The following is a 13,394-nucleotide window of genomic DNA, read 5'->3' on the forward strand; positions in this document are numbered from 1 at the left end:
CGAGAAATCAAACGATAGTATACAGAAATATTCGATATATGCATAAATATGATCCACTAAAAAACTTGAGGATTGGTAAATGTGTTTTTAACACGCAACACTCGATATATTTCGAGTACCAAGAGGAGAATGGGGTCAATAATTGCAATTGTACGGTAATCCCCGGATTTATTTATTGATAAGTTGAAATACGATAACGATCGATACTTTATGCGTTAAGAATAGATTGGGTCTTGATTGATTTTATCGAGCAAAGGGTAACGAGGTTTCCGGTCGCTGAATTCGGTGTGAACGGTTTTTGGTGACATCAGGCGAAAGGTATCAAGATGTAAATAGTGTTAGGTTCTGTCGTCAGTAGTTTTTCTCCTGCGTACTGTTTGTAATCGTAAGTTTGGAAAAGTAATACGTATCGTTGGTCGTTTTCCAATGGTCATCTTGGAAATAGCTTGGGAAAGAGCTTCATTCGTTGTAATCCTGAAAATCATCTAATTATTCAAACCATATTGGTCGTTTATGGAGGTTATACAAATATTGCATGATGTAGTTGAAACTGGCATATGTTATCGTTGGAAGATGACTCTTTTAAGTCTTGTTAAACTTCGAAGGGAGCTTGTTTATCGTCACCGCGAAATACTTTCGTGTTTACTTGTTAAGTACATTTTGGGCCCTCAAGAAATTTGTAATTGTTGAAATTCGGTACCATATGGTAAAGTAGAGGCTGCTTGAAATCTGGAGAATTGCTTCGTTTTAGAGTACTATTTGGTCAGCTGTGATCGATAGGATCACATTTCATACAAGGTGTATTTTAATCACCAGGTTTAAAATGTCATCCGACGCTAAGAGCTTCGGTAGTTCAGATGCAGCAGATATATCTCAGAGCCTAATGTCTGTAGAGGACAAGCATTATTACGTAGTTAATGAAAGAGATAATTATGATATGGCATCAAAATCTGGTATGCAAAGTGTGACCGAGAAATTGATTGCCAATGAGGCTCAAATAAACACAGACCCGGTAGCTAAAGCTGAAAGTGAATCTTCGGCGACGGTATCCTCTGTGGATACAAAGGAAACAGAAGCAGAAGGTGATAGTAAAAGAATAAATAAGGGATTTTTCTTAGAAAACACAGAATATAGTTAACATATGTACCTGTTGTTTTGCTTTCCTGTGCCTTTTATTCTTAGTTTCGATTAGAGGTATCAAAAAATAATTGCACTACTAGTTATTTCGGGAGGCGCTTTGAAACAACTGACGTTCTAAGGTTTCTCACTGGCAGCGTCTCTCTCTTTGTCCTTGTCTGTCTCTAATATAATAATGAAATCAATGTAAAGCTGTTGTCTGAATTGTAGGATAAATTTCATACCATAGTATGTTAGTGCTTTCAAAATGCCAGTGCAATATAGAAATAGAAGAAAATTGTCCAAATACCAAGGTACCGCTGTGTTAAAAAGTAGTTGCATTTATCGCGAGGAATTATCTTTGCACAATTTTGATAAAGATGTATTTAAATGGAGATCCCTCTCGCTTTAGAAAATCATTTGGCGTACTTCCGAAAAGAGTACGATGCTAGTATAGACGAAAGATTACCAGACACTGTGACCTTACTCACTACGCCAGATGGAGGGAAATTGTATTTAGTGGGGACGGCACATTTTAGCGTTGAGAGCCAAAATGATGTATCAATGGTAAATAGGCATTTTTTTATTTTGTAAATTTCGGCTGAGATACAAGGGTTATTCCAGATGACTCGGGAGTTTAAATGTACATCGCCTTCTACCTGTTTTATATTCTGTGAATTAAAAGGGCCTAGAATGACTTTTGTATTTTGAAATTAGTCGTCGGTGAATCTATAAGAACATATACTCTTTTGATGTTGAAGATCATTCAAGCAGTACAGCCTCATATTGTTGTTGTGGAATTGTGCAAAGCCAGAGTTGGTATACTGCAACTTAACGAAGAAGTTGTATATCGTTATGCTAAAAACTTGAGTTTTCGTAAGTCCGTATGATTATGTGCCCAGAGACATTCGGCGTGGCATTCATGTATTTCATTTTGTAGAATGCATTGCCGACACATTGAAGGAATATGGACCTTACAATGGATTGTTACATATCTTGTTATTAAGGATGGTAGCCCGGGTTGCCAAGCAGCTTAAAGTGGCACCCGGTGGCGAGTTCCGCAGGGCGTTCGAGGAGGTAAACCTAGAATAGATAGATTTTAGTGCTTAGGCAGTGGGCGGTTGAGCTGTTCGAGCACTCGGAAAAACCGAGCCAAGTACTCGAAAAAAATGAGCGGCTCGAAGAGAACCGAGTGGCCCGAAAAACCGAGCAGTCCGGGTATGTTGAATAGTTTGAAACTTGAATGTTTCGAATATTTTAGATTACATATGCTTATCTACTTAATAATGGTTCATAATAATGTGAATAATTAAAATGTAAACTGCAAATGAAATTATTCTCTAACCATTGAAAAAACCCATTATCTTAATTTTGACTCTTTGAATTCTTTATTTATTTATACTTATTCATTTTTTTGTTAACGGGTAACAGCCTTTGTTAACAGTGACTCGACAGAAATATAATTCATACGGAAAAGGCAAAAAAGAAAGAAAAATAAAGGAGAGCGCAAGAAGAAATATTATTAAATCATACATGCGCGAAAAATTAGTTTCAATAGTTAGAGAATATTTTCATTTGCAGTTTACATTTTAATTACTCACATTATTACGAACCATCCAGTAGATAAACATATGTATTCTAAAATATTTGAAACATTCAAGCTTCAAACTACTCGACATACTCGACTGCTCGGTTCTTTCGGCCCGCTCCAAAAAATTCGAGTTTTCGGTTTTTTTCGAGCTACTCGGTTCTTTCGAGCCGCTTGTTTTTTTCGAGTACTCGGCTCGGCTCGGTCCGAATTTCAAGCTACTCGAATAGTCGAGTACTCGAACACTACTGAGTGGCGTGAAATAATTATACGGTGTTCCTCCTAGGCAAAAAAAGTTCCAAATTGTATTATTCAGTTGGCGGATCGGCCAATTAATATAACGATACAACGGGCGGTAAGATTATTATCTTGGTGGCAGACTATTAAACTTGGATGGCATTTAATAAATTTAAAAGGCCATATTAGTAAGGAGGATGTGGAGGTCTGTAAACAAAGGAACCTGTTAGACGATATGACTAGTAAAATGAAAGAGGAGTATCCTGCGATCGAACAAGTATTCGTGAAGGAAAGGGACCTCTATCTTACGTACTCCCTCCAAGGGGCGTGTATGCCTCACTGGACTTCAAACGGAGCAGTACCAATGAGAGTGGTAGGAATCGTTGGATTGGGTCACACTCCAGGAATTATGGAAAATTGGGGAAAAGTCAAACCTTCCGACATACCACCTATTATGAGGTACTTTTGTATAACACGCTTGCGTGGATGAAGTTTTATGGGTACAACATGGCTTCTATTCTTTCTTACAGAGTGCCTCCCCAACCATTATCGAGCAAAATATTGAAATTTACCATTAAGGCCTCGTTCCTGAGCGCCATAGTTTACGCGGGATATAAAATTATACTGTCCGGTCATCGGTTGAGGGACTTTTAAAGGTCAGTGGTGGCGAGTAGACTAGCTGGACTTTTATTTCTAGGATCTTGAAACTGGTGTAACGCATTTCTTATCGGAAACCAATTTTCTCCTTTATTTTGTGCTGCCTATCCTTATACAGACCCTGTCGAATTTCTTTGGGTTTTTCGTTGATGTAAAATTATGGTAAGCATGGAGGCCACTGCTTGCGCAGACGAATATGAGCATACGATACCAGGTGTTATGTATGTAGCGAATAATATACCAGGTCCGGGTGTAGACATAGAGGATTTTGAATCAGAGTACTCGCTAGGCTGTTCGTGCGTAGCCAAGTGCTCCGATTGCTCGTGCACACGTGGTTCTCCTAATTACATCGATGATCGAATACTAGACGAGAAATTGGCAGGGCCAATAATCGAATGCAACTCTCATTGCGCGTGTGAAGAAAATTGTGGTAATAGAGTGGTACAGAATGGTCCGTTGGATAGCCTGATTGTGTCAGAAATCTGTGAAAAAGGCCTCGGCCTGTTCACAACTAAATTAATTAGGAAGGGCCAATTCATAAGCGAATACGCTGGCGAGGTGATAGGTATCGATGAAGCAAAGCGCAGAGTCGAGGCAAATAAAAATAGTATGAATTATGTTCTCGTGGTTTCTGAACACATTGGTGATCAAACTATCGTCACGTGCATAGATCCCAAGTATTTTGGTAATATCGGGCGCTATTCGAACCATAGCTGCGAACCGAACGCCAATCTCGTACCTATCAGAGTCCAAGGAGTAGTGCCTCAGTTATGTTTGTTCGCGTCTAGAGACATAGAAATCGGTGAGGAAATAACTTTTAACTATGCTGGTGGAGTTGCTAATTCCGTCCATGATCTCAGTGATACGCCCTGCCTTTGTGGCTCCAACAACTGTTCTGGCTATCTGCCTCATAATTCTATTTAGAAACACTAAGAACACTACGATATCTTTCGTGTTACGCTGAGTTGAATGTATCTTACACGAACGTTACAACGCTTTGATAAATTCGGGAACGACTTGGCATTACATTGAAGAGATTCTCGAAATTTACATAATTCAGGGTGAAACGTTGGGGTAGTAAAGATCCTCAACAGTGTTCTGAATTATTCGATATTATTGGCACTACTCTTAGTTGCTTCGTAATCAGTTTTCATAGATAGATGTGATTAATCGTTGGATAGAATGCCTGAGTTGAGAATGCAATTTGTTTATTTATTTGTAAATTGTATTTTCTCGTCGCTTTGATCGTTGGTTGATTCTCTATTGAATAAGCAGTACAAAGAGTATAAAGTATCGATTGCACCCTGGTTTCTTTTCATACACACTAGCACGTTCAAATATATTTTATCTTTAGAAAAGGGGAATAGTTTATTGACTCCATGCTGTTGAGTTTATTAGAGAATGCAAAGAAGATTAATGTGCCAATTGTACAGAAACGTTCTCTATTTTCTTTTCCTGATTAATGCGGAATTGAAAATATTACTCCCCCCCCCCAAAAAAAAAAATATAAACGCGATGAAGCTACTTCAATCAATCATGGGAATTACATTTTCTATTACAGCCGGCTTGTGTGTTCATTTAAACTGATATTAGGAAACATTCTTAGTAGTATTAAGGGTAAGGTACCTCGCGGAGAGGAAAATTTATCTCTGTTGTACGATTGCGATTACTGTTGAACTATTTGTTCGCCAATACAGCAACAGGATTTGATTTGAACGAGGGCGAAATCTGCTAATTGAATTTCACCATAGTGGTACAATGTGGCGGATGTTCAGAAATATTTACAAACCAGTTTTATAGCGAAACGAATTAAAAGTGCGAGCAGGGTAAAATTAATATTTGAGGCAGAAATATTAAATACTCTGTAATTGACATAGTTTCCTAACAATGTACCATCATTGTTACACGTTGCATCGATTTAATGTTCAATGTTATATACGTATCAGACATTTTTGTAATAATCGATGTATGTTAATTACGTATTATATAATGATGCGATATATACATATTTGTATAAACATATATACATATATATATAGTTCAATAATGTTGTAAGGGGGGGGAACCGTTCAATGCAGAGTGTCTTATAAATTATTTAATATCACTCGCAGTGTCCATACTTTGAATAGACTATTTAAGAATTTTCAGATTTTTAATATAGACAGTTTATAAAACACTCTGTATATAAATCTTCCAATTGAATAAAATATTCACGCATTTTACCTAACATAACATTGTTATTATATCAGAAATCAATTTCAACTTGATACAGTTTCATTTATACTTTTAGACAAAATATAATTTTATTTCATGTACAACATTTCTGAATGCTGGAATTTCTTTAACTCTCCAAATTTTCAGATGTAAATGAAATGCAAATAAATTTTGCCCTTCATAGTGAAGCGTAGGCATACGCATTCCATTCTTCCTCGACTTACATCTTTATTAACGTTCAAAGAACCAGGTCTTAAGATTCCAATATTTCGAACAATTTTGTTGCGAGTCGTCTGATTAAGATCCTTGTAGTCTTAATATGTTACAAATAACGTGTAAGTTGATTTGAACAAGTTATTTCTTTTTTATTTGAGATCAAATTCGCATTGAAGTTGTACAAGGAGCAACATAAAAGTGCACTTATTACCCTTTTACACGGTGACTTAAGAATAGCTGATATGGTACTTTACAAAATTGTTCGCAAGATTTCATTAACACTGGCTACAAATGTTACTGCAAAGTCGAATGAATGTTTTATTGTCTCAGTACCAATAGAATACGAGTAACTAAACGAGGGTGTCTTTTTTCAAACAGTAAATCTTTTTGGCGTGGCATGTAAATACACTCTTTCGTTTGCTTTTTTCAAATCGTACATCGTTTGAACATAACGCGTAGCTTACAAAACGAGTGCTTAATTAGGAATCTAACGTTTCTCTATTCTATCTAACTTCTAATTCGCCTGTTCACCGTGTTTCGGGGCAGATTCTGATTCCTCAGATTCTTTAGAATATCTCCAACGCCACCACGTTACCTTCATGCGATCCCAGATATTTACCCACGAGTCCATAGCCGGTCTCACGTCGAGTAACGCGAACGTGTACCTTTCGTTTACTTGACCTCCATCGTAATAATCTATAATGTATCTTACATTCTTCCCGCATCTGTCTACGATCCAATCGTGGCGATCGAACGGCAGTTCATACCTGAAAGTACAAAAACTTATTAATACGTCTTAAAAGCGAGCGAATCTTTCTCGTGGAAACTGAAACGAACCCCATCCAATGTCGAATGCGCGCGCGTGGCGAATATGTCGTGGCTTTACCTCCAAAGCTCCGAAGCCTTGGAGTACCGCACTCCCTTGCGTGAAGCGCTTCCCATTTCAGTACTTCTTGCCACGCTTGCTCGTTGTTGGCATTGTGAATTTTTATTATATCGTCCATATCTTTCGGTGATATATCGTCGTTCTTCCAACGCCAGCCTTTCCTAAGCATCGCGTTCCAAAACATCTGTTGAGATGGGTAAACCCAGAATTCGCCTTCGACGGTTGCTTTTGGTATCGACGAGATCTGTCTATTCGTGGGCAATGGGAAAGGCTGGTCCGGTGCTGGTTGTTGATTGGCAGCAGGCATCTGAAACTCGGTATAATATTTCACTCCGTCTAATAATTAAATCTAACATGAAAAAAGAGAAAGTTATCAGCTGTACCATATTAAGGGGATTGATATCGTCCGCTGCCATGTGATCTACTGGACATTCGCTAGTAGTTTTAGGCGGTGCTTTGTTCGCTGGTTTATGCATGGGGCATTCTGGCGGAGGTTCCCCTTGGAGTTTATCCGTTCCATGGTGTTTAGGCTTGGAAAGTTCTTGCTGAGGCACAGGCATAATTACATCAGCTGCAGACACGGCAGAAGTCACTACGTTACCCATTATGCTTCTCCTTCTGATTTATGTAATCCAGGTTCGGCGTTAGTGTATCTCCCTTTTCATTCAAGAAAAGTCAAACGATTGACATTGAAATGGTAACCTAAAACAGATTATGCAATAACCTGTGTCTTTCAGTGATGAAATAAATATTCCCGCTTCGATGCAAGCGTGAGAAATTTCCGGCCACAGGAACTAAGAATACATTTATTTGTGAAGCACAATCCCAGAAGATTGATAAAAGCAGGTGTGTGTTGCAATACTCACATTGAACTAACGTATAAATTCCTTCGTTGTTTCGACGACGCGTTTAAATATTTTTATTACCGCTTATAAGCATTTACGTGTATTGCAGTAATCACAGACAATCGGATAACGTAAATTAAGTGTAATGCATTTCGAAGAATTGGAACACCTCAATCCCGAATTCTTCAAGCTCTTCACAACCACTCACCATTCACAACTGAGCATGCGGCTGTATAGTGATTTACTATCATTCATAGTGATTTCCATGGAGGCTGCTAATTGAAACAAAAAAACACGTGGCACAATCTCATTCATAATTCACGAGACAATTCTCCGAGGAAAAGCTGTTTTTCCTCAACCTGTGCGCAAAAGGTGGAATTACAGCAACCAATTACTGGCTCCATCGAAATCTTAGAGTTTTTTGTGCTTCGATATTAGTGCAACTGCATTTTTCAATTATATGCTGTAGATTCAAATTCAAAGTTTTAACATACGAAATAAGAATGTTGAGATATAGCGAGGTAAGAAGTTGGAAGATAGAGTCGTTTAGTACTTTTTTTTTTAATTAAAATACTTATAGTATGTACACTCAGTCCGCAGGGTTTAGGACATTGCGAATTTGAACATTTTTTTTCATACAGTATGTACAAGACTTATCAAATTTTGACAAGACATTGCGCTACCAATATGTCGATAATCGTGGAAGTCTTTAATAATTTAATGGTAGAGTAACATTTCTCCGTTTTCGTGTAACTTTTATCGCGCACAATTGTTTATCCTAGAATACTGTTAAAGAGAATATGGAAAATTCGAATGGGTGTTATTGTTAGATCTCAGGCGATCGTTAGGCGTACTTAAGGCAATCTATTCTTCGCACCAAAATCGGCGTCCAATATGCGTTTCTTACACTATCGAAAGCCGATTTTGGCAATGCACTGGCCACTATTCATGGAGTTATGGGTTTTAAGAATCCCTTGGAAGTTGCGTGGCAGGAATATTTCCTCTAACGAATGAATATGCGTCACTGATTATTCAGAGACTCGAGCGAAGGGCGGTTGTAAATCAATTCCTCGCGATTTTCGTAGACTCCTTGTTTCCAGTCACATGTTCCAAGTCCAGGCTGTCGTATTCAAGCCCCGCTGTGTTATCGTAATAGGCATAATCGTAATCGTTCTTCTTCCCAGATTTTGGTCGCGGCGTTGTGGTATTGGGAAGTCTCGTGGATGAGAAAGGTCTCGCAGATCCACTAACATAGGTGCTTCCTCGGGGAGTAGTGGGTGACTGGGGTGGTCTCTGCGTGTTTGAGTTAAAAGTATTGGGGTTGTACGTAGTAGCTGTGGAGATTCTCCTGCGCACGCAAACAGAAACAAGTTTGTCAATCATTGATGGCCCAGTTCTTCGGCATTAATTGCCTGAATTAACTAAACTTATAAATACAATGTACTGTTGAAATACCTTGGCACTGGAGTGGTGGATCGTGGTGTTTCCGCTAAGTGGTTGATACTAGCAGGGCTGAATCCGATTCCGACGGAAGATCTCGCAATATCATAGTTACTCGTGCTGGTTTCAGTGTAATATTTTCCATTTGTACCATCGTAATTGTTGTATTGCGTAGCCTTCTTCGGTGCCTTGGTACTGTCGTAATATTGCGACGAACTTTTGATCGACTGGCTAGTCTTGTCGTAATACTGTCCATTATCGTTATTCCTCGCGCTGGTCTGAACTTGACCATTGTCGTTGGTGATATACTTCTTCGTGGCTGGACTGTACGTGGTGGGTGCGTAACTACTGCTCGCGTAACTGGGAAAGTATTTTGTGGTTGCTTGAGAAATGTCTTGCCTCGTGGTTGTACTGCTTCTGTATTGTCCGTTATTATTGCCGTTGCCATTATAGGCATTGTCATAGACGGTGGGCGCAGGTGTTGTCGACTGATATGGTACATTGCTATTTCCACGCTGGATGTTATTATAGTTTCTCTGATAATTCGTGTAATCGTTAGACTGGTAATTGGTGCTGGGCTGCAAGGTCGTGGATTGTACAAACTGTCCACCATTATTGTAATTCTGGTAATTCTTGTTGTAGCTGGTCGATTTCACTGTTGTACTCTGACCGAAGCTGCCAGTGTTCTGTTGATTATAATTAGTATTGTAAGCATTGTAAACAGTTGTCCTCGCTGTCGTGCTAGGGGACTGGAAATTGTAATTTTCCTGATAGTTTGTGCTAGGCCTGTACGTCGAAGACGGCGTGTTGTATCTCTGCGTATTCTGATTCCTGTTATAATTCTCTTGAGGCCTCGCACTGGTCGATGGGACAAAACCATTTGCCCGTTGATTGTAATTATTGCCACTGTAGAAACCAGTGTAAGTGTTTTGATTGCTGGCAGCCGGAGGTGCTGGTGTACTGGAAGGTGCATAATTGCTATTGCCATTGTCATTAAACTGCTGCTTCCTGCTGACCTTCCTAATCCCCGCCTTCTTCTTGGTGTCCTGAACAATCTCTTCTTTGTAGGACTTCTCGCTCTCATAATCCTCCTCCTTGCCGTTTCTGTTATTATAAAAGTTACCACTGCTGCTACCACGCAGGTCCCTGTTGTTATTCGCGTTGTAACTAGTGGAGGCCACTCTGTCGAGGGTGTTGGCAGAGGAGCGGACCGGATCGCTGGTTTCGCTGCGCTGCAGGTGATCCTGTGGCTCGGAGTCGCTGCGTATACTATCATAGTGGGGCGATTCCAGACCAGATCCTATTCTGTACAGGTCGAAGTTGTCACTGGCGTAGTAGAGGGTGGCTGCCTCGCAGTCCACGTCGTACCAATCGGCACAGGTCTGGCTTTCTTGGTCGAAGGCAGTATCGTTGGGACATAAGAACCTTTAGAAAGAAAAACCTTTAGCCCTACGCGAACAAGGCCTCTGACCTTCAGCTTCTTAGTATCGCTTACTTGTAATCTTGGACGGTGCCCGACACCGACACACAGACATGGAACACTTGGCAGTCTGTCTCAGGGTCAGCATAGTAGCTCCCTACGATCTTGTTGCGACAACTGAAGGAAGTTTCCGGCATGTACTGCTGCGAGTATCTGGGTGGTGGTCGTTGAAGTCCAAGGGTGGAGGCCCACAGTACAGCCACTGTAGCGAGACAGGAATTATAAGAAATATTACTATACAATCCATTTATATTTTACTAGGAATATTCCAAAGAATAAAAACATTCCACGATAAAGGGGAACTTTTTTTACGTTCTATGAATATTCCAGTGTTTCTGCGTGTTCAATTTCTTTAATCAAAAATCTCCCCTCGACGAATCAACCAAGGCTCCCTTAGAAGCCGAAGCCAGCTCTCGAAACTCGAAACTCGAAACCTCACGCCTCATGAAGACACTATCATACTTTTTGCATGCGTAGAGGAGCGCGTGCAATCTCTAAAGAGTTTCTATCCACGTGTCTCGCTCTAGAGGGCACACGGCGAGCGTGGATCGACGCCAATGAATAAGAGGAAAATTTCCAAAGAAAGTGTCCCGAGGCTGGTTGCTCGAAGCCTGTACTTTCTGTTTCGAAATTTGCCTCCCTCCCTGGACTTCCATCCCAGAAAGTCGAGCACGATTTCGCCCGAGTAGCGAGCATCGAGGGAGGCCGAGGGATGGTTCCCCGAGGGAAGCTTAGAAGCGCAAACACGTACCCCAGACAACGAGGATGTAGCGTGGTCCAATAGGTTCCATGGTCTCGTGATAGCCTCGACACTGTTGCACTCTCTTCAGGGAAGCTCACACTCGCGCGTTACCTTCGCCAAGGGACTGTTCTGAGGCGACTGGAGCGTCGAGGAGGCGGCTCGGGCCGAGAAGAGGATGCCCCGTGCAACTCGCAGGAGAAGGTGCACGTGTGATGGGGGTAGAGGACGTAACGCTTCGTTACGTCACCTTCTGCCTCGATCACCAGCCTCGAGCAAGCGGATGGTGGCTGTGGATGATGGGTCCTCCGGTATTCCATCACTTTCTATGTGTGCGCAGAGCCACGTTCGCTGGAGAAACCGAAGGGGGAGGAGATATTCACGCCTGGAATTATAGTCGCGACAGTGGAGTTCCTTATTCTGCTCAAACAGAGTGCATACCACGGAAGCTTCGGGACCCAAGCAAATTTAACATGGCAAAAATTCGTCCTCCTGATTTCCCAATCTCCTCCCCCTCTTTCAACAGACTGTTGCAACGTTGGATGATCTTTAAACTCCCCCTGAAGCATCAGGCCCCAGGCTGTACCCGTGACAAATGATCGTCACGATCCTCCGAAGAGGGACAAATCACCAGCAGGTTGATGGAACTTGGCGAAACAGCAGGACGATAAGATCGAAGTAGAAGGAAGTTGGAGGGAGGCCTGTTCGGAGTTCAAGATCGATACCGATCTGAGGTCCCGCCGATCGAGCTGACACACGAACCCTGGCCTAAGTTCTCCGTGCCCTTTGCCAGCTGAGGCTTCGTGGCACCGCGAAAGTGCATCCTGGGAGTGCTGTGCCGCATTCCAGGAAGACCAGCTCTTCTTCAATTACCAACTGGGGCCCTCGAAATGCCGATTTCCAGGCCCGAGAATCTCGAAGATTGAATTGCCAGTGGAATGGACTTCCTGTGGAAGGAGGGGGCAGGTTCCACAGCAGCAGAAGGATGGAAAGTAAAACTCAGAAGGGAAGCACGTGGCCGTTGCACGAAGATCGAGGTCGCGCCTCGACGATCGGAATTTCGCAACCCAGTCTGCCTAGTATCCTGCAGGAGGCTGTTTACCCTGCGCGAGGGAAGGAAGCGGTGTCGAGCGTTACGTAAGGTCCTGGTCGAACCTTGAGGCGAGCTAAAAATCGGGCGCAGTCGAGGGAACGATCGTCCTTTGAGTGTCCATCGGAGGGATGGTTTCGCAATGGCGTTGCACGCGCCTCGTAACGGTTAATTAACGGGTGCCATTCTATTTTTCAATGGCCGTCCGTGTCTCTATTACGCGCGACGAGCCCGCCACGAGGAATCTTCTCAGCCTTGGGGGGCGAAAGTTGTCTTCAGCTCGTAGATGGCACGATATTTGCACCTACAAGCGTTCCTTGATTCTCCGAGAGTGGGAGTCTAGCCTCTTGGGACCTCGGGATCGACCCTCTCCCTGCTCTTCTGCTTCGTCGAAACAGGATTCCTTCGTGGAATACGCTTTTACTCTTTCATTTTGGAGCGGTTGTTGAGGTCGTTCAGCAGAATCTTTGCAAGTTATCTCGATTGCTGATAGATCAGTACGAAGATACCAGGTCCTCGGGGTACAGGATTCATCGAGTAGTTGAGATCCAGGCAGATAGACTTCACTAGCTATGAAGTTTGGAAGCGAGGATTCGGTCCTGGGTAAACTGTGCTCTGTCGCGATATTTGCTAGGAATCTAGCAGGGGGTAAAGACAGAGGCAGCTGTCGATCGATTCCTCGTCTGATAAGCTGGCGAAACGATTGGGCAATGGTGCTCGAAGCGCAGGAGATGATGCCTACGGAACTGGATCGGAGGATCGTGTCCAATGGGCCTCATCTATCACGCGTGGCTGAAATTCTTCGGTAGATCATTAGTCAGAGACTGGTCCCTAGTCACTGGACTCTCATGGTAATCCCAGTTTCGCAACTGGGTGATCCGGTTGT

At 42.0% G+C, this 13,394-nt stretch overlaps 4 protein-coding genes and 2 long non-coding RNA genes across 6 annotated transcripts in view; 3 read left to right on the forward strand and 3 right to left on the reverse strand.

The window, feature by feature from the left end:
• LOC143377394 (uncharacterized) overlaps nt 1-13,394 on the forward strand; it is a 131,371-nt gene that overhangs the window by 327 nt on the left and 117,650 nt on the right. The window lies entirely within an intron of this gene.
• On the reverse strand, nt 149-836 carry LOC143377396 (uncharacterized). The gene is made up of 2 exons (XR_013087309.1): nt 701-836; nt 149-474 (listed from the first exon to the last, which is right to left on the reverse strand). It is a non-coding gene; the product is annotated as an uncharacterized LOC143377396 (long non-coding RNA).
• On the forward strand, nt 179-3,615 carry LOC143377385 (traB domain-containing protein). The gene is given in 8 exon segments (XM_076828599.1): nt 179-318; nt 817-1,082; nt 1,529-1,683; nt 1,878-1,992; nt 2,057-2,193; nt 2,991-3,400; nt 3,472-3,563; nt 3,566-3,615. Coding segments are annotated over 7 exon segments (1,218 nt in total). The 5' UTR covers nt 179-318; nt 817-823.
• Nucleotides 3,680-8,098, reverse strand: Cchl (Cytochrome c heme lyase). Its single transcript, XM_076828605.1, has 4 exons — nt 7,781-8,098; nt 7,298-7,616; nt 6,866-7,221; nt 3,680-6,795 (listed from the first exon to the last, which is right to left on the reverse strand). The coding sequence occupies exons 2-4, from the start codon at nt 7,517-7,519 to the stop codon at nt 6,543-6,545; spliced, it is 831 nt and encodes a 276-aa protein (XP_076684720.1). The 5' UTR covers nt 7,520-7,616; nt 7,781-8,098; the 3' UTR covers nt 3,680-6,542.
• On the forward strand, nt 3,758-5,920 carry LOC143377390 (histone-lysine N-methyltransferase SETMAR). The gene has a single exon (XM_076828606.1). It carries the CDS (start codon nt 3,758-3,760, stop codon nt 4,520-4,522), a length of 765 nt encoding a protein of 254 aa, XP_076684721.1. The 3' UTR covers nt 4,523-5,920.
• On the reverse strand, nt 8,292-11,733 carry LOC143377376 (uncharacterized). Its single transcript, XM_076828589.1, has 4 exons — nt 11,431-11,733; nt 10,695-10,881; nt 9,215-10,624; nt 8,292-9,107 (listed from the first exon to the last, which is right to left on the reverse strand). The coding sequence occupies exons 1-4, from the start codon at nt 11,468-11,470 to the stop codon at nt 8,822-8,824; spliced, it is 1,923 nt and encodes a 640-aa protein (XP_076684704.1). The 5' UTR covers nt 11,471-11,733; the 3' UTR covers nt 8,292-8,821.

Source organism: Andrena cerasifolii, chromosome 15, assembly GCF_050908995.1.
Source record: "Andrena cerasifolii isolate SP2316 chromosome 15, iyAndCera1_principal, whole genome shotgun sequence".
NCBI lineage: Eukaryota > Metazoa > Arthropoda > Insecta > Hymenoptera > Andrenidae > Andrena > Andrena cerasifolii.

Coding starts and splice junctions, on each gene's coding strand:
- Cchl (XM_076828605.1), bottom strand. CDS start 7,519: ATGGGTAACGTAGTGACTTCTGCCGTGTCTGCAGCTGATGTAATTATG. Junction 7,222..7,297: donor ATATCAATCCCCTTAATATG/GTACAGCTGATA, acceptor ACCGAGTTTCAG/ATGCCTGCTGCCAATCAACA. Junction 6,796..6,865: donor CGCATTCGACATTGGATGGG/GTTCGTTTCAGT, acceptor TTGTACTTTCAG/GTATGAACTGCCGTTCGATC.
- LOC143377376 (XM_076828589.1), bottom strand. CDS start 11,470: ATGGAACCTATTGGACCACGCTACATCCTCGTTGTCTGGG. Junction 10,625..10,694: donor GGCACCGTCCAAGATTACAA/GTAAGCGATACT, acceptor TTCTTTCTAAAG/GTTCTTATGTCCCAACGATA. Junction 9,108..9,214: donor TCCACCACTCCAGTGCCAAG/GTATTTCAACAG, acceptor TTGCGTGCGCAG/GAGAATCTCCACAGCTACTA.
- LOC143377390 (XM_076828606.1), top strand. CDS start 3,758: ATGGTAAGCATGGAGGCCACTGCTTGCGCAGACGAATATGAGCATACG.